At 34.0% G+C, this 20,541-nt stretch overlaps 1 protein-coding gene across 6 annotated transcripts in view; it reads left to right on the top strand.

Moving 5' to 3' along the window:
- Nucleotides 1-1,285: 1,285 nt before the first annotated feature.
- LOC132114962 (citron Rho-interacting kinase-like) overlaps nt 1,286-20,541 on the top strand; it is a 56,525-nt gene continuing 37,269 nt past the window's right edge. For all 6 annotated transcript variants that reach the window (XM_059523372.1, XM_059523371.1, XM_059523369.1 and 3 more), the window contains exons 1-14: nt 1,286-1,369; nt 1,458-1,601; nt 1,696-1,815; nt 5,330-5,500; nt 5,582-5,635; nt 5,847-5,900; nt 7,759-7,899; nt 9,060-9,185; nt 10,842-10,937; nt 11,180-11,296; nt 11,856-11,965; nt 13,110-13,284; nt 14,624-14,821; nt 16,535-16,588. In XM_059523372.1, coding sequence (XP_059379355.1) covers nt 1,458-1,601; nt 1,696-1,815; nt 5,330-5,500; nt 5,582-5,635; nt 5,847-5,900; nt 7,759-7,899; nt 9,060-9,185; nt 10,842-10,937; nt 11,180-11,296; nt 11,856-11,965; nt 13,110-13,284; nt 14,624-14,821; nt 16,535-16,588 — 1,560 coding nt within the window. In that variant the 5' untranslated portion in view covers nt 1,286-1,369. The remainder of the gene's footprint in view (nt 1,370-1,457; nt 1,602-1,695; nt 1,816-5,329; nt 5,501-5,581; nt 5,636-5,846; nt 5,901-7,758; nt 7,900-9,059; nt 9,186-10,841; nt 10,938-11,179; nt 11,297-11,855; nt 11,966-13,109; nt 13,285-14,623; nt 14,822-16,534; nt 16,589-20,541) is intronic.

The following is a 20,541-nucleotide window of genomic DNA, read 5'->3' as shown; positions in this document are numbered from 1 at the left end:
CCTAATGCTGAATTGTAAAGCCTCAGGCTACTGAAAGAAAAAGCCAGAGAGCAAGAGGGAATGTTATAGAGGAGTAGAGATGCTTGTGCTTTTATTGGGAGAGCTATTCGTTCTTTTTTTCTCTCTCCATCTCTGATGATGCCAAGTAGAGAGTGGCAGTTAGAAACAGTCTGTGCATGTCTAATATGATCGGGCTTGTTAAAAATAGACTGCACTATACACTTCGTGCTGAGCTCGTATGCGCAGAAAATACTTTGTTTCCTGGGATTCGGAAAGTAAAAGGCAGTAAGGATTCAGTGTACATTCTAGAAACTATAGAATATTTGATTGGACAAAAATGGTATGTTCCCCTGAGTGCAAGATGATGTAATCAGTATTTTGGTTTCCAGTGTAGAGAAATGCTGATTGTGAACTCACCATGCACCGCTTGTGCTATGTAACTACCATTTTTAAGAGTCTCTTCTGTTTGCCAAGTCTGCATTATTTATGTTATTATTATATGCAAAATACTGTTAAATACCGTAATATTGTGAAATATTGTTACAATTTCTATCTTGATATATTTTAAAATGACATTTATCCCTGTGATGGAAACTTGCAGCATTTTCAGCATCATTACTCTTCAGTGTCACATGATCTTCAGAAATCATTCTATGCTGATTTGCTGCTCAAGAAACATTTCTGATTATCATCAGTGTTGAAAACAGTTGTGCTGCTTCATATTTTTGTGGAAACTGATACATGATATATTCTAGGATACTTTGATAAATAGAAAGTTCAAAAGTACAGCATTTATTTGAAATAGAAATCTTTTGTGACAATATAAATGTTACATAATTCTCTTAGCACTTTTTTAAAGGATGATAAAATGTGATAAAATGTGATTTGCTGCTAAACAGGACCATAATATCAAAGAGAGATTTTCTTCAGATCTAGTTGGATAACAAATAAATACATTTAATCTCACTGCAATACAAATGTGTCCTGGCATCATGTTTCTTTCTCCTTTTGGTATAACATTTTTTATAACTGCAGTATTATAATTTTTGTTGGAGCGTCTTTGTTTTCTGAGATTTGCATCGCAAAGTTTAATCAATTTACATATATCTTGGCTTAATTAGAGCTGAAATGGAGCATTTAATTTTTTTTCACCTTTTACTGTTAACAGTAGAAGTTTCAGTCATGTGTTTTGGTTTAATTACTGTTTAAATATGGTTTCATGTTCTTCAACTTTTTTTTCTTCTTTCTATTTCTTCTAGAAAGGGCACGTTCATTCATTCGTCTTTCAGCCTACAAGCACACAGAGAACAAGACCTTCAGAGCCGGAGCTTATAGATTGCTAGAGGAGAATAACCAGTCATATATAAGGGTACGTCTGCATATCTTACGTTATTTTATGGATAATGAAATCCCTCATATATGCACTGATGTCTCTTTTTTCCTTGTTTTTCTGAAAGATGGAGCAGGAGATTTCAAAAGTGCAGCGTAAGATGTCAGACCTGGAGTCAGTTTTGCAGCAGAAAGATGTGGAGCTCAAGGCTTCTGAAACACAAAGGACCATCTTAGAACAAGACTTGGCCACCTATATCACCGAATGCAGCGTGGGTTTACTGTCTGCTTGTGGAAATGCGGCAGGACATGAACTGTACGGCTTGGTTTATGAAACTTTTTCTTCGTTTGGTGTGTGTATTTCAGAGTTTGAAGCGCAGTTTGGAGCAGGCCCGCATGGAGGTGTCGCAGGAGGATGATAAAGCTCTGCAGCTCCTACACGACATACGAGAGCAGAGCAACAAACTGCAGGAAATTAAAGAACAGGTTTGAATTTCTATAGTGCTTTTGACAATACATATTAATCCAGTGAGCGAAGAGCTCTATAAACTAAAAAAATAAGTTTTCTAGGAGACATTTACGTTTATGAATTTAGCAGATTTTTATGAGCATAGCAGCTTTTATCCAAAATGACTTTGTTTACGTAAGTGCATTTAAAGCTGTACATTTTTATCAATTCATACATTCCATAATAATCAAATTCATAAGCCTTTCATTGTAAAGTGGTACCGTTTTTGGAAAATATACAGGGGCCTTTAAAAGTTTTTTAGTTTTGTGTGTCTGCAGTGGTTTATGTACCTCTGACAGACATAACCAGAGGTTTCAGGATAGTGAGAGTTGTGCTTCATTAAAGTATGTTTATATTCTAGGGCATTGTGTGACATGTGTCTTTCTTTAGCACTGGCGGGTCTGAGTGAGTGAGCATTTCACAGATTTCTAAGATTATTCCCTTAGAGCTTCACAGGCATATGCTAATAAGAGTCCTACTGATATAAGTACAAATGATGTCTGTCCATCTCAGCTTCTGAAAGACTATGTTAAATAGTGATGGCCTCTTACAGCCACAAGTAAAGTGACGGTGAACGTACTGTAAGACTGAAGAATGAGTTGTGAAGGTAAGAGCATAATGGAAAAAGAGCCTGTTTTTCTGCTGCTGCATGCACGTCTCCCCCAGAGCCAGGCTCCATCGCACTGCAGTTGCCATGGAGACAAAAATGATACCTCACAGTGAAGGATGTTGCAGATGCCGTTGAAATGCTGTCGTGACAAACCGGCAAAGGTCTCAAATTAGCAGCAAGCAGACTTTAAATTAAGTCCTCACTTTTCATTTATCCTATACTTTGATTTGATCAAGCTCTTTGGTTTGCTAAAATTTAAGTTTGGTTTCACAGGACTTCGTCGATGCTTAGTTGATGCTTTCAAACTCTGCTGCATAGAGTCAGACTTTCTTTGTGTGCATGCGTTTTGTTTTGTTTTGTTATATTTATGAATATTTGTAAACTAAGCAAAGACAAGTGTAGAGATATATAAATTTACCATGAGCCAGATGCTAACGGTCTAATCAGATTCAATGGTCTATGCTAAGCTAAGCTAAGCTATAAGTGCTACCGCCAGGCCTGAAGATTGGCAAATGGTAAAACTCAACTGTTTAACTCGAGGGGAGTTGAAAAATGAGCCTATTTTCAAAAAAAGTAAAGGGTCCCTTAAAAGGAGTCACTTGTGTCATTCCTTAAAGGGGTCATTAACTGGCTTTTTTATTATTTTATACTGTTGTCTCAGGTCCACTTATGACGTTTGCCTGGTTTTCACATTCAAAAACATCAAAATCAACAAGTAGTAGGCTATTTTCTACCCTAGTTTTGAGGTCGACTTGAGAAATGCTCGTTTTTTATGGGTGTGCCGCATTGAAGACTTGGAAGTAAACACCCACTGTGATTGGATAACAGTTTTGCATTGTAAACTAACTTTATGTGTGTCTGTTTGACAAGCTACGCCCTTCATAGGAGCCTTCTGTTACTTTAATGCCTGTTCACACCGAGAAAGATGTCTATAAAGATAACTATAAAGATTACTATATTAGCCTCCACACCAGCGAACGATAATGTCTGTATATTCTAAGCGCACATGCATCTGCTGCTTTAAATTCTCAAGCTCATTACAGCAGGATTGATTCTGACTGGCTGTCAATGTTTTTATCGTTCATCTGAAGAAAAATCGCTCTGAAAGTTATTGTTATGTTATGTTATGTCATGTCATGTTATGTTATGTAAAGCTGGCTGAAATTGCACTCACCACCAGTCCATCCAAGATAAGGATGAGTTTTTTTCCATCCCTTGCTTACCAGTGGATGCTCAGCAGTGAATGGGTGCCGTCAGAATGAGAGTCCAAACAGCTGATAAAAACATTACAATAATCCACAAGTAATCCACAGCACTCCAGTCCATCAGTTAAAGTCTTGTGCAGCAAAAAATCTGCATGCAAATTACCCAATTTCCAAAAGCCAGCATGCTTTACACCAACATTTAATAAACACAGACAGTTACTGATTCTATCTTTTATGCTTGTCATACTGGATTTCCTTTTCCCCTTTAACGTAGCCACAGGCTATCGTTTATCGCTAAACTCCATAAGACATCTCGTTAGTTGATCGTGGCTTTGTCACACATGACATGGATGTGATTTGTGACCTGTAGCTAATGGCTGATGAAAGATAAGGGGTGATTTGGACTCGGACTGGCACACTCACTCCGTCCGCCCACTCGCTGGCCTTTCACCCACTCTGCACACTTATGTATCCAATTCTGCGCTCTGCTTTTCATGTGCTGGTCTCTCTCTATATCCTGCGGTTGGTTACTCAGACTGATTTCATCTCCTCTGCCTCATGTTCTCACAAAGGTCTTCTGATTCGCCTGTTTTATTTGATTCTGCCATTTTTTACACAAAACTGTTTGCTTAGTGCTGCATTGAAACCCAGTCTGATTCTTTTATACCTAAGCTTCTCAACCATATGAATGGTTTGCCATGTTGAACGCAGGAATATTAAACAAAAAATAACCCTATAAACACCTTTGAATTATCAAGGTGATCAAAACCTTGTTGATAAACCTTGCACATAATCTACTGTACGCTTTCTGTCATCTGATTGATAGTTCAGACATTTTTAGTTTAGACTTTATGCAAAAGTTATAACAGCCTTCAGCTGTTGCTTCACGTATCTTTTTGGTGTGAAATCTTAAGACTAAGTAAACATAAGAATAGCTTTGATATTGTTATTATAATATTTCAAGATGAACACTTACTGGACTGAAGCAGGTTTACTTGATTATCCATACATCCTTTTTTTTTTTTTTTTTTTTTTAGAAAAATCATGAGTATCAAATGTAATGATCAGGCTTTTTAGGAAATTAGATTATTATTTTTTCTTTCAATCCTCTCTGTATTGCATTAAATTGGATGTTTTGATCATAAAACTAAGCATTTAAATATCATCTTACAAAGACATTTTATTGGAGATATAGAGTAAGGAATGATATGTATATAATTTTATGCAAGTATCTGATATTGTTATAAAGATCTTATTGATTTACATTACAGGCTATCAGAATTTCATTCATCATTATCTGCACCAAATTACATATATTTGCTCAGTTTGGTCCTCTGAATAAAACTCAGATTTTTATTTTATTTTATCATATGATACAATACTATAACAAGCCATAAAAGCCTGGTGTATCAAACGTAATACTCAACCAAATACACATACACACTTTTATTTTATATATTTATCAAATTATATCTCAATAAACTGTTCCCATTTAAAAAAAAAAAATGTTATTTCTATTGTCAGACTTTTGTCTTTTGTCAGATTACATTGCACTAAAGATACTTCGGATAAAAGCATCTGCAACATACAGTACATTTCCACATAAGTTAAATAATAAAACATTTTGATTGTGTTTCTGTAGCTAAAGTGGCATTTTAACCATGTATGCCCCCACAGGAGTACCATGCTCAGCTGGAGGAAATGCGTGTGTCTATTCGTCAGCTGGAGGAGAACCTGTCCGCCGCTCGCCGCCGCAGTGACCTGTACGAATCCGAACTGAAAGAGTCTCGCCAGACCAGCGAGGAGCTCAAGCGAAAGGCTGTGGAATACCAGCAGAAGATTCAGAAGGTTTGTTCAGGATCTAAGCGAGGACCGTCCTGCTGATGCACGCTAGATGAGATGCCATCAGTCTATGTTTTCATTTTGCAGGCTAAAGAACAAGGCAAAGCTGAGATGGAAGAAATTCTGACTAAATTGCAGAAGGTACATCTGATATGACAACTCATTATTTCCATTTGACCAACATACGGTATTTCAGTTCTAACTACCTTAACCAACAATACTCCCATGGTAAATGAAATAAATCATCATAAATCATAAATCATCAACCAGCACTAGCCAGTCTGGAACATAAGCAAATTGCTAATGCAGCTGTTTTTCGTATTTAAGCTTTGCTTATTTGTGAATGTCTCAGACCAATGCAGAGCAACAAGTAAAGATGGAAGAACTCCAGGAGAAGCTTGCCAAGGTACTGTGCACATTTATTTCAAATTCAGCCCTACTTGAAGAACTGAAACATGATTTGTTTGTTTAAAAATTTATATTCAGTAATATAATTGATTCAGTGAACTGAGCTAGCTGATAATAACTTTAAATAATAAAACTGAAAATATCTTTGCAACACCAACACTGTTATTGAACTATATTGAATCAATATTGAACTGACTTGAGCTAAATGATGACACTATTGTCTTTTGCAAAGATGCTTTATATATAGCTAAAATGAGATGTTTTTTTTTTGTAATTGATTAATTTTGCAACATAAATACCTTTATTTTCCTGTTTATTAATATGAAACTGCTTTGAAACAATATGTGTTGTATAAAGCACTATTTAGATAAATGTGTTTTGAGATATCATGGATCACACAGCAGTAGTTAGATGATAGACCCCCCTCTGTATTTTTACTGTACTTTTACAGTAAAAAAAATAAATAAATAAATAAAACGCTTGTGGTTTTAGTTGCCTGAAATTCAAAATAAAAATGTGTTTCTGGTATCAAAGAATAACATATTGCTGCGTATATATTTTATAACTTCTAACCATATATTTTGGTTAAAGTGATATAATGTTTAATATATAATATATAAAGCTACTTGAACTACCAAAATCTGCTTTTTACCTTAAAATGTAATAAGCACCATACACTGTAAAAAAAAAAATGAATAAAAAAAATAAATAAAAGAATTTCAATAAAGTAAATAAAAGTATGCTTTACAAGAAGATACTTAAGGCAGTCTTAAGTCTCTGGGGTATATTTTTAGCAATAACCAAACCATACTGTACTTTGTATGCGTCAAAATTATCGATTTTTCTTTTATGCCAAAAATCATTATGATATTAAGTAAAGATCATGTTCCATGAAGATATTTTGTAAATTTGCAACCATAAATATCTAAAAACATTTTTGATTAGTAATATGCATGGCTAAGAATTAATGTGGACAACTTTGAAGATGGTTTTCCCAGTATTTAGATTTTTTTTTTGCACCCTCAGATTCCAGATTTTCAAATAGTTATATCTCGGCCAAATATTGTCAGGTCCACAAACCATACATCAATGGAAAGCTTTTTTTTTTTTCATCTTTCAGCTGATGTACGAATCTCAATTTCCAAGTTGTCCAGGGTCACATATGTCCTTTTACTGTTTGCACTCTAAATTTACATTTACATTTAGTCATTTTGCAGACGCTTTTATCCAAAGTGACTTACATTTGGGGGATTCATAAAGCAAGGCAAACAGACACAGAAAGTGCTTGTAATACCAAGTTTCAGACATTGTTCAAATAAGTACAAGCTAGAAAAAGAAGGAATAAATAAAGAGAAAGTGTTTTTTGTTTTTTGTTTTTTTTAACTACGATGAAGCCGAGTAGTTTCGAAAGAGATGAGTTTTCAGCTGTCGCTTGCAAATTGTCAGGGATTCAGCATTCTGGATAGGGGTGGGAAGATCATTCCACCAGCCAGGAATGGTGAACGAGAATGTTCTGGAAAGTGATTTTGAGCCTCTCTGTGATAGTACCATGCAGGTGTCGCTCACTAGAGGATCTCAGACTTCTGGAGGCGATTTAGATTCATAATAGTGATTGGAAGTAGGCGGGTTCTGAGCCTATTGCTGTTCTATAAAGAACTTATATGTTAATTTATAGTTTGTACTTTCAAAAACTATAATTTTTATAATTTGTAGTTACATATATTGCCATGTTGAATCATTAACAGTTTTTTAGGGGATATGGTGAGGTAACTTATAGTTAACCATTTAACAGGTTTTTACAGTAGCATTTTTAGCCTTTTTTTTTTTTTATAACGCAGCTTCCCTCTCTCTCTCAGGCCGTGAAAGCGAGTACAGAAGCCACTGAACTCCTGCAGAACGTCCGTCAGGCTAAAGAGCGTCTGGAGCGAGACCTGGAGCGTCTGCAGACCAGAGAGGACTCCACCGACAGCCTGCGCAGACGCCTGCGAGAGACTGAGGTGATGTATGACTCCTCTGACACACTGCATGGATTCAACAGACACTTTTCACTGTCTGAATGAATTAAAATGGCTTTATTTGCAAATATCATGAATATGATAGATCAGATTCAACTTTATTGTCATTGCACAAAGAATTAGCATGGATAAACAATTCCTCCAGGTCAAACGGTAATTATGAAGTGATGAAATAAAGTGTAGGGATTGAACTCAGTGTTACCTGTTTAGGATTAAAGCATCTACCCAATGCATGAATATACTGTACATGCAAATGTAAACAGCATAATTAACCCATTGTAATCCTCTTCTGCTGACATTTAGCCTCAAGCTCACAGCAGATTGGCTCTTTGTTGATGACTGTACTGATGTGATTTTCCAGTTCAACAACTGCAAAAAATTACTTAGTAGTGTTGTCTTGTTTTCCAATATAAATATCTAAACATTTTAAATCAAGACATATATACTTAAGAAAATGACATCAGATTTTTCAGTCTTTTTTTATTAAGTTTTTGCTTAAAATGAATAATAATAATAATAATAATACCTGCCAATGGGGTGATAAAAATAATATTGTTTTCCCTTTTAATAAAATTAATTTTTATTATCCCATTTAAGCGTAAACTTAATTTTGATAAATTTTGATGAAAGAATGTTTAGACATTTGTACTTGAAAGAAATGAGTATTTAGTCATGTTTTCTCGATTTAAAAAAGGCTTAAAGCAGAATGAATATCTGACAGTGGGGAATTAAAAATAATATTGTTTTCCCTTTTAATTTTATTTGTCTTACCCAATTGGCAGATATTTTTCTTGTTTTAAGCATAACTCAATTAATTTTTATACATGTTTCAGGAAACAAGACTCAATATATTTGAACTAATTTTACTCATTGTTTACAATTTATACACAACCTAACCTAAACTTTAAAATCTGATTTGTTAATAGAAATACTGTTCCATAAGCTATTTCTACCTGATCTAAAAGTAATTTGTTGGTGAAACCTAATGCATTCAATTTGAGTAAGTGATGCTAAGTAACATTATTTTTGACTTGAATAAAATCAGTTACTTTAGATGTTCCACATAAAGCTCTTTTTTCAGTTTAAATTGCCAGGAGAACATCATCAGAATGTGGTTTTTCCTTTTATGTGGAATGGAACAGGATGGCAAGAAAACCCTGGAGAACCAAGTCAAGAGGCTGGAGATGGTGGAAAGGAGAGAAACTAAACTCAAAGAAGACATTCAGACCAAGTCACAGCAGATCCAACAGATGGCCGACAAAATCATGGTAAGCCTGAGACGCCAGCAAGCGCTGAACTCCCGCTGATTTACACATACTGTATCCTAAACACACACACAAACAAACAGGTAAACACTGGAGTTATTCACTTCAACACAACATGTCAAAGAAATGCGATTGCTGTGCTCCAGAAATGTCTGGAGGTGTCACATGCATGCAATAAAGCTATTTAATTAAGACGCGCTACGCTTGTTAGTCATGCACGGTATACCTCTCAAAGCCTCATGCTTGCATTAAACACACGCGCACACACTTTCAGTTTTATTCGTGTTTTTTTTTTAACCTGCTTAGCCTGGCAATGTCACGGCTTCTCTTCCACAGCTCCCAGCATGCTCTCTGGCCCTGTCACGGCTCCAAAAGTGACAGATTGCAGTGGATCATCTCAGTCTTTGGCCACGATCATGTGTGTCACAATGACGATGTGTTTTTAGCTGATTTATATGCATGTCCGCATCAGTCAAATCTGCCCAGATTCAAATCGAATCCAACTTATTTATCAAACTTCTGACATTAAGATGAAAAAATCATTTGAATTTCCTCTGGTGTTTGAAGCTGGGCCAACTCTGGGCCTGGGTTAGGATGAATGTTACCTGAAATCAGCAGCAGAAGCAATATCCACTGTATTTGCACTGTATTTTATGTATCCTCATACTCTTTTGATGCTTTTTAAATAATTTTTTTTTATCATTTCAAATGCTTTATTCTCTGCTTTTATTGTTGTGATTATTTTAATTCGTTTTTATGTATTCACTTTGTGTATGAAATGTGCTATAGAAATAAGCTTGCCTTGCCTTATCTATAAAAAAAAATCTTTAATTGAAATAAGGCTGAAATAAGATATAAATATTATGTGTAAAACGTATATTTTAAAAGTGTCAAAGTACTAAAACTGACTAAAACTGAGAAAAAGAAATATTTTAAAATGTAAATAAAATGAAAATAAAAACTAAAAATATTAAATATTTTTATTTATTTTTATCAATTTAAATAAACTATACATTGTATATAAACTAATAACTAACTAAAAATTATATATATAAAATAATAACTTTTACTGTTTTTGCAGTAAAAGTTATGGATTGTACTCCCAAAAATGCTAAATATGACTGTATTTTACTGTATAATTACATATAATGAAATAGTAAACCATTAAATTTTTTTTTTTTTACATATATGTACGGTAATTTGCAATTAACTAACTAACAAGTTAATAAAGTATTTTTTCATTAATTGAAAAAAGTACAAATAATATATAAATATATGAAAAAAAATTTAAGTGAGACGTAAATACTAATATTTAAAAAAATATATATAATAATAATGACAAAGGCACGAGATTCTTAAACCTTAAAATGAAAAATGAAAACACTAGAAATACGAAAAAGCTAGTATTAATAAATAATAAATAGCTACTTTGAAAGTATATAAATAATATTGAATAGCACTAATGGAAATATGTTATCAGTTAAAAAAAAATGGCCTCTACTGTTTTTCCCAAAATAAATAAGATTTAGACTTTTACTGAAGTCCCACGCTTTTAAATTTTTTCTTCAGGGAAAAATACCCAGTCAAACTCTCCGTATGAAACAGATATTCCAATTAAGTCTCAGTGGCATTCGTTTTTCCTCTATCGTCTGAATGCAGGAACTCGAAGAGAACTTGCGTGAAACGCAGTCAACAGCGCAGCGTATGGAAACACACCTGGAACAGAAGAAAAAGCTTTATGAAGACAAGATCAAGGTCGGGCCGAACACACACACACTTCTGCTTGTGAAAAATATCAGTACTGTTCAACGTAGAGTGATTTGCCTCCAACACTGAGTCTATACTATACTATACTACAATATACTTTAGTGCTCCTTATTAATTTTATAGCAAGTGAATAAAAGATCCTGACTTAGATTAAACCATTAAAGGGCTCATTTTGAGGGCTCTCTCTGTTCGGTTGTCAGGTGTAATAACCCAGTGCTTGTGTTTTGTAGGTTTTAGAGACTCAAATGAAGGCAGATTTGGCTGAAAAGGAACTGCTGGAGTCCAAGCAGAGCACGTTTGAGGAGGAATCTCGCAAGCGGGGAAAAGTGATCAGCGACCAGGCGGCGGTAACACATTATTTGGCTTTTTTCTGAAAGACTATCATTGTTCATTGAGAAAAATGACATAGTGTGACCCTGTCAATTAACACTGATCTTTGTGCTGTTTTACAATAAATTCAAATAGATTTTTTTATTTTTTATCATGGCATGATTTAAAAATTCTCATTACTGTAAAAAAAAAATCTGGATTCAGTTTGTTGATTAAAAAAAAAAATCATTGTATAACAATAATTGTTTTACTGTATTGCAGTAAAAATACTGTATTGATAGTAATCAGAATTAGCTCATCTCAGTAAATTCTCATTATATATTATATATATTAACAAATGTAATATTTACTTTTATTTTAAGTAATAATTTTATTTAGTTAACTATAATAACCCTACTCAGTACTGTAGAAAGGCTAATATTGTTCATTTTGACAAGACTATACTGTACCTGGATGACTGTACTGATGCCCAGCTTGAGCAGCACTAACCAGAAAGAAATACACGCTGGTCTGGTCATTAGTGAACTAAGGTTCTGCTTTGAATTATGGTGTCAAATTTGACTCCGTTTTATGTAGACGATCAATGCCATGGAGTCAAAGATGAGCAGTCTGGAGCAGAGGATCGCTGAGCTGTCCGAGGCTAACAAACTGGCAGCCAACAGCAGCATTTACACGCAGAAAAACATGTGAGTTTACAGACCTGAGCTGATTCAGTGATGGATGGACATGATTTTCTGTAGCCTACAATTAGACTAACACACTATATTACTTGACTGGAGAGCTGTTTGTTTGGATTATTTTTAGTGCATTATTAATTATTAAATTAATTTTGTTTTTTGTTTTTATCATATTGCTGTTGACTGTTGTTGTTATGTAAAAGCAATTAGCCATTCTGCTTCAAGCTGTGCCACATAATGTCGAAAAATACACAGTAAAACACATTTGTTTGGATGTGGTGTTCTTTGCAAATACATTTGTTTTGCATTAAAGTAAATATCTGCGACAGTCACTTAAACTACTAAAAAAAGTGCTAAAATTACTAAAACTGAAATGAAATAAAATAAATTAAAGCTAATCAAAAAATAAACAAACAAATAAATAAATAAATACAAAAGCACACAGCAAATTTACAAAAGCAAAAATTAAAAGGAAACTGAAAATAGAAAAATGTATTGCTGTAAACAAAAATAGGAAGAAACAAAACTATTTAAATAAACTATGATATTATGTTATATTGTGAAGGGTCTTCTAGGAATCTCCTTTTATTATATTATAAGTTATAGTTTGTAAATATATAAATATATTTTGAATATTTAAAACTAATAATTTTCTAATAGAAATAACAAATAAAATATTTTTTTTAAATATATGTATATATAGTATCTGTATCGCTTTACCGTTTTTGCAAGGGTCTTTTGGCTTATTGTTTTATGCTTCAATGTAATATTAGTATTAAGATTGTATTTTCACAGTCAATTTTATGCCATTCAAATCAATGAATAATAAATGTTTGGATATGAAACGTGTTTGGTGAATGCAAAGGGTTTATTTTTTAGGCTAATGTGCCATGATAGCAGATTTTCAGGGTTAAGGACAGAGTTAATGAACTATGACCTGTTGTATTTGCATTATATCAAGGCTTTCATAACAGCTTCATATTGTCCCTGTTGAGTTTGTCACCAGTATATGTGATTTAGATGCTGTTCCCACCAGACTAGCTCAACCATCATGGTTAACTAGCTCTACCAGGTTTTAGAAACTCTGCGAGACAGCTTCAACTTTACAATTTATTCTTTCAAAAGCTCTCAAAGTCTTGTTTGTAACCTTTAGGAAAGCCCAAGAGGAGATGATATCTGAGCTCAGGCAGCAGAAGTTTTATCTGGAATCTCAGGCTGGAAAACTGGAGGCCCAGAATGCAAAGCTGGAGGAACATCTGGAGAAACTGACACAGCAAGAGCAGACTAACAAGAGCAGAGTGCTGGAACTGGAGGCCAGACTGCGAGAAGTGAGTGAAGACCAAGACCATCATATGATGATAAGACTTAGGGTGAACCATATTTCACCTGAACGAATCAAAAGCAATGATTAAAAAGTTGAAAACAGTAGTGCTGCTTCGTACTTTTGTGGAAACATTGATACATTTGTTTCAGGATTCTTTGATGAATAGAAGGTTCGAGAGAGCAGCATTTATTTTGAATTTATTTATTTTACTTTATAAATGTCTTTAAAGTCACTTTTGATCAATTTAATGCATAAAAGTACTATTTATTTCAAATAACAGTAAAAATTGTACTGACCCCAAACGTTCGAACATTTCTTGTTTTATATAATTTTATTCCCGCTTTTTTTTCAGTTCATTTAAATAGCCCAGCTAGGTGACAAATGACTTAATTAATATGAGCCTGTGATTAATATGATTGTCACAAGCTCTAATCTGCTTAATATGAATGTAAGCCATGAATATATTATTGCTATAAACATTAATATCATGCATTTTTGTAAAGCTGATTTAAAACTTTTTGTATTATGTAAAATGCTATACAAATTCAATTGACTTCATGAATCATGTTTCACCCCAAAATCAACAAAGAAATAAATTACATTTTGCATGAAGAAAATGAAGTCTAAAACTAATAGAAAACAATATGTTCTAAAACTCTTTCGATTCTTTTTTTGTATCATATTATTTTTTTCAAATTCTCATCACTGAAAAAAAACCTGCCTTTAATTTGTTGATTTAAGTTTTAAAAAATCAATTGTTTTAAAACATTTTTTTTTTACTGTGATCCTAAAAATACTGTATTGTCAGTAATTAGAGTAATCATAGATAATATGAATTATAAAAATATATATATTCGGAATATATATATATTGCTGAAGATTGACCAAGATTAGGATGAGTTTGTTTCTTCATCAGATTTGGAGAAATGAAGCATTGCATCAGTGTCTCATCAATGATTGCTCTGCAGTGAATGGGTGCCGTCAGAATGAGAGTCCAAACAGCTGATAAAAACATCACAATAATCCATGATAAGCTGCATGTTTGTAAGAAAAAGTCCATCTCATGTTCTCCTCTCACATCAAAATCCACTCACATATTTCTTTAGAGCTGTAAACAGTGTTTGATCAGTGCAGATTTCTCTCCTTATTCAGACCAGAGAAAGCAATATTACGGATAGGGTCCTCGTATTTTAAAAGGGAAGTGATCGTTTGAAGTTAAAACATCTTAATGATGGATTTGTTTCTCGCAAACACACAGCTTTTGGCTTCACAAGACGTTATTGATGCACTGGAGTGGTGCTTATCATCCGGTGACTGTAGTCCTGCTGTGTGTTCCTCCACAGATGGGTCTGGAGCACGAGGAGCAGAAGCTGGAGATCAAGAGGCAGGTGTCGGAGCTCACGCTGTCCCTGCAGGAGAGAGAAGCTCAGATCAGCAGCTTGCAGGCGGCCCGGCGTGCTCTGGAGAACCAGCTACAACAGGCCAAGACCGAGCTGGAGGAGACGACCGCGGAGGCCGAGGAGGAGATCACCGTCCTTCGGGTGAGGATTTACATTGTGATGAATGAACCAGAGGTCACCATGATCCAATACATCTCCTCACTGTCCCTCATCATTAGAAGGTAACAGTTTAGTTTGGAGACCAGTCTGACTATTAACCAGTCAAGCATATTAGCATGCATATTATGACCTTTTGGGCTGTTTATTAGTACTCATAAAACATTAAGCATTAAAGCAAATGTTAATGCCTTAAATACCTAAACTTAACAACTACCTTACTAAGTATTAATAATAAGCAAATTGGGAGCTCATCTAGGCAAAAGTCATAGTTAATAGTTAGTTAATAGTGAGAATTGGTCCCCAAAGTAAAGTGTGACCAACATTTGCGTTTTACTGAGATCAGCTATGTAGCATACTATAGTTAAAAATGTATTTTAGTGCATACTGTTTCACAAATTACTCTTTTAGAAAATAGTTAGCAGAGTACAGTAATAAATAAATGTGATTTAGGTATATACATATGAAACTGTTTGTTGAACTTTAATTGTAAAATGTGCATATGTGACCCTGGACCACAAAACCAGTCTTAAGTGTACATTTTTAGGTTAAGACAACTGAAAGCTGAATAAATAAGCTTTCCATTGATGTATGGTTTATTAGGATCGGACAATATTTGGCCGAGTTACAACTATTTAAAAATCTGGGATCTGCGGTTGCAAAAAATCTTAATACTGAGAAAATCAGCTTTAAAGTTGTCCACGTGAATTCTTAGCGATGCATATTACTAATCAAAAATGAGGTTTTGATATATTTACAGTGGAAAACTTACAAAATATCTTCATGGAACATTATCTTTACTTAATATCCTAATGATTTTTGGTATAAAAGAAAAATCAATAATTTTGACCCATACAAAGTTTTTTTGGCTATTGCTAAAACAAATCCCAGCAACTTAAGACTGGTTTTGTGCTCCAGGGTCACATATGTGTTTTTTATTGATTTATCAGGCTTTTATGGCTTCTATACAGTGAGAATATGGAGGAATAAAATATACTTAACACCACAGTCAGTAAGTAAGTGTTTATCTTGAAATATTACTAACAATATCAAAGTTATAGCAATAAATCTCATGAAACTTAAGGTGGACATTTATCCAGCAGACCTTTAACTTGATAAAATGTCTAAACTATCAATCAGACAAGAGAAGGCTTGTAGTATATTGCGTTCAACAGGTTCTTCAGCATTTAGAGACCTTTGAAATTTCCGTATCAAATATAATACAGAAGTTTTTTCAGTAACTTGAGCAAAAGGCAGCTTGACTGTAGCTTATCTTAGTACTTTGTGTCTTGGCCAGCTAAAGTTAAAGTAGCTTCTGAAGGAGCAGGAGTCGATATAATCCATATCATTTCATACCACCATATTGCAGACTCCACGCATCTCCTTTATATCGTTCAATTGTAATGAGTAATCGTGTGTTTCTGTGTAATCTCTCAGTGGAGCATTGTGATCCTCATCTTCACAGTGCTGTAAACATCTTCCCACGCTCTTCTGCAGTGCTCTGATTCAATGCATCTTTGACACGGTTTCATCCTCGCGGCCCGCCGCTCTCATGCATGACATCGCACCTGTCATGCCACTCGAGTTGATTTCACAGCGCCGCTGCTATCTGCTCAAATGCACTTACTGCAGAACTCCACGCTCCAGAGTGGGCACTTCTCGCAAACATGACCATTTTCACTCTCATTTTTTTTTAAGGCCCATCGGGATGAAATCCAACGCAAGTTTGATGCCCTACGAGACAGCTGTGCGGTATGTAAAAGAGCTTTTCTCTGTATTTGACTCATCAGATGTGACCCACACAAGTCTTACCTGTACTGATAGAAAGTGTTTCCATAAGCAGCATCTGAGTCAGAACTAAATTCATAAATAAACCTTTTTTTTTCAGAATATGACGATTTTAGTTTAAAACAATGTACACGATCATTCAAAAGTTTAAGGGGTGGTAGGATTTTTTTTATATTTTTGAAAACAGGTCTTTTATGTTCACCAAGGCTGCATTTGCAAGAATACAGTAAAAGCATTAATAATGTGAAATATTTTTAACAATTTAAAGTAAGTGTATTTTATATTGAAAATATAGTGCAATTTATTCCTGTGATACAAAGCTGAATTTCCAGCATCCTTCCTCCAGTCTTCAGTGTCACATGATCTTCAGAAATCATGAAAATATGCTGCTCAGAAAAAAAAGAAAACATTTATTATCATTATCAATGTTGAAAACAGTTGTGCCGTTTTTTTCAGGATTTTTTAGATGAATAGAAAGCTTTTGTAACATCATGATTTAAAAAAAAAAAAAATCTTTTAAACAATTTAATGCAGGGCATTAATAACAGCCCAGCCCAGTGGCAAATTATCTCTTAATTAAAATGAGCTCATAAAAATGGCACGTACTCTGACATTTATAAAAGAATTAGAAAAGTATATATATAAATATATATATTTTCTTTTCAAAAGCATCTTGTTCAGGCATCCTGAAAGTTGTTCGCCCAGCAGTCACTGATTTGGGGAACGGTTGCTTTCTGAAGTGCGATTGTTTGTGTTGTCCCTGGAGTGTGTTTCATTATAATCAAGCACAGAGCATCTCTGCCCTACTTTCACTGTCCACCCACACTCAAGCTGTTAGAGCATCTCCACCGATGCAATATTCTCAACCGGTCCCAGTGCTGTTTTTAGACGCCCATCTTCTCCTCTGTGCCGAGGAGTTATATTACATTTTTCCTTCATCATACTCCTTTGCAATTGTAGCTGGAGCTCAGATGAACGCATAAGCTTGAAAACGAGATTTCCATTGTCTTATTAGCAGTGTTGGGGAGTAACTAGTTACATGTAACGGCGTTACGTAATTTAATTACAAAATTATTGTAACTGTAATTAGTTACAGTTACTAAGAAAAAATGAGTAATTAAATTACAGTTACTTATGAAATTTTTTACGATTACAAAGGGGATTACATTTGAATATTTACACACATCCACATACAGATTTAACTGATTTATTTCCCAAATTGCACTGACTATTCTGAGACATACCGCCCTAATAATTTCCGGGATGCGGAAACACAGTCTGGTTCGTAGAATCCAGTCATAAAAACGAAACGCGGACGGAATATGCCACATTTTGGATGACTAAATCAAAAGTAGGTCAGTACACTTGAATCAAAACATGACATCGACTGGTGTCTGTGAATATAAAGCCCCAAAAATGCAATATATGACTTGCACATTCTGCGTTTCTGTGGAAATCAGGCGCGGACTGGACACCGGGAGAAACGGGACAATTCCCTGTGGCCTGGCAGACGATTTTGCCCCACTATTTAATATCATTATTGTATAATTGCCTGCCGAATGTACTAAAGCGATCATTTGCGAATCCGCCATTTGATAATTAAATCTCTAATAAATCATGAAGTGTTAGTCATGACTCGCGCGCTCTCCGCGCCTCCGCCAAACGTTTGGGATCAGACTCAGAGAGAGAGAGAGAGAGAGAGAGAGAGAGAGAGAGAGAAAGAGAGAGAGAGAGAGAGAGAAAGAGAGAGAGAGGACTGCTGGAGCAGAGAAGCAGAACTACTGTTCAGGGTTTCAGGTCAGTTTCATCTGTAAAGATGCTTTTTTGTCTTTGTTTTTTTATTTATTTAATCAAGCAGCAGCACGTTGATCATCAGTCATCACTCAAAATACTATATAAAGGACATCATTATTATCAGTTGTAATGTTACAGTAGTAATTTAGCTGAAAAATTTTTTTTTTATAGGTTTAGGGGGAGCTACGACAGACAACAACACAACCCTTACGAAAATTAACATTTTAATATTTAACTTTAAATCCAGAGAAAATGGTTAGCCTACTATTGTTTAACTGTGATAACCAAAAATGTAAAATTATTTTACAAATGTATTTATTTAAAAATAAATACAAATCCATTTGCAAAAAAACAAGGTTATTTTACTTTTATATAGGCTAATAAAAGCATGGTAATTTTTTGTAAGGGAAAAACATGACTCGTGTACAGTATTAGGATTTTTCTATAAAGATATTGTAGTATTGTAAAGTATTGTATTGTAAAGTATAGTTTTGTTCAATCTTGAGTATTAAAGTCATGAGAGAGATGGATAACTGGGCAAAATAAAGAGACTGAAGAGAAAAATGGAAGTGAAGGTGCAGTTCAGGAGAGAACTTTTAATTATTTTGCATGTCCCCAAATTAAAGATTTAAACCTTTTTTATGTCAGGTCCATACAAAAAAATAGTTTTGTCCATGAATTTGTTTGTGTGAGTTTGGATTTTCCAGTCTGAATTTTTTTCCCAGTCCGCCCCTCCAGTAAATTAATGGCAAAGACATAGTTTCATTTACTACATAGGCCTACTGAAGCTCGCAGTGTTTTCAACCTCTGCTGCCACAATATAGGAGTACACGAGCACATAAACATAATTTCTAGAACTGCTCTGTGTCACTTCATGTGCATTTTACTTATTTTGAGAAAACTATCATCATATACAGAGACAGCAGTTTCAAAAAAACACCAATATTTCAAGAGTTTATTACACAGAATACATCACATGCTTATTAGATAACTGTATTTAAGTTGATGTATATGCTTTTATTTATTATTCTTTAATTTTCACAAATTTAGAAAAGTAATCAAAAAGTACTCAAAAGTAATTAGTTACATTACTTTAATAAAGTAATTGAAAAAGTTACACTACTATTACATTTTAAACAGGGTAACTTGTAATCTGTAACCTATTACATTTCCAAAGTAACCTTCCCAACACTGCTTATTAGAATGAAAACATGTAAGGCAAGTCAAGCATCACTGTTATTTTATCTCATAGTCATGGTTTAGGGTTTGTTTGAGCACTAGTAACAGTTATTCTCAATGTCTGAAGCCTCGCTGTCAGTCTCAGTGAGTTCAGACAAACAGATCTGCCTTTCGTAAGCTCTTATAATCCCAGCCCCTGGTGACGGCTTCTTTCCACTAAACACGCTTTGATCTTCTCAATTTTTGAGATGTACTATGAATAGTATATAGGGTATAAAATAACATTGTTTTCCTATATGCCCTTTTATTTTAAGAATTACATGCATAATAAAAACCAGTGCAACACTAAAAGAAATGCTATAGGGTGTTATGTGGTTGCCAATTTTTAATGAATGGATATGCTTTTCATATTTTTGTAATTTCATCTAAATATCAGAATTTGTGAGATTTAGTCATTTGAAAGTTTTGAGAAAGTTTTGAATATCAAATTGTTATATTTCTTTTGTTTTTTGTTAATTTTTTATTTAATACTCAATGTTATTATTTAGGTTTTTCATTTCAGACATCTATAGGATAACTGAGTGAAATCATTCAATTTGAAATAAATTGGACTATTCTTAGTTAAATATAAAAAAGTATATAAATATGTATATATTCATATTCCTTTACATAAGTCATATAATAAATTTACCTTTCAGATGAATCTCTTTTACTGGGATTCGGCTTTGTCTGACATTAGTATAATAAAAATATAATTTTGATAAGATAATATATTAGAATATAAAAATAGATTTTTACATTCTGTTAGTTAAATAGGTAAGATGACCTGTAAATAATTTGACTTTATAAAAATTAATTATCAAATTACATGAATAGCACTTAAAAATAAACATAATGTTATATAATGTAATAATAGCATTAAAAGGCATTTACACATTCTATAA

Source organism: Carassius carassius, chromosome 34 (assembly GCF_963082965.1).
Source record: "Carassius carassius chromosome 34, fCarCar2.1, whole genome shotgun sequence".
Classification (NCBI taxonomy): Eukaryota; Metazoa; Chordata; class Actinopteri; order Cypriniformes; family Cyprinidae; genus Carassius; species Carassius carassius.
Note: the sequence above shows the minus strand (reverse complement) of the source record. Positions and strands in the feature narration are given on the sequence as shown.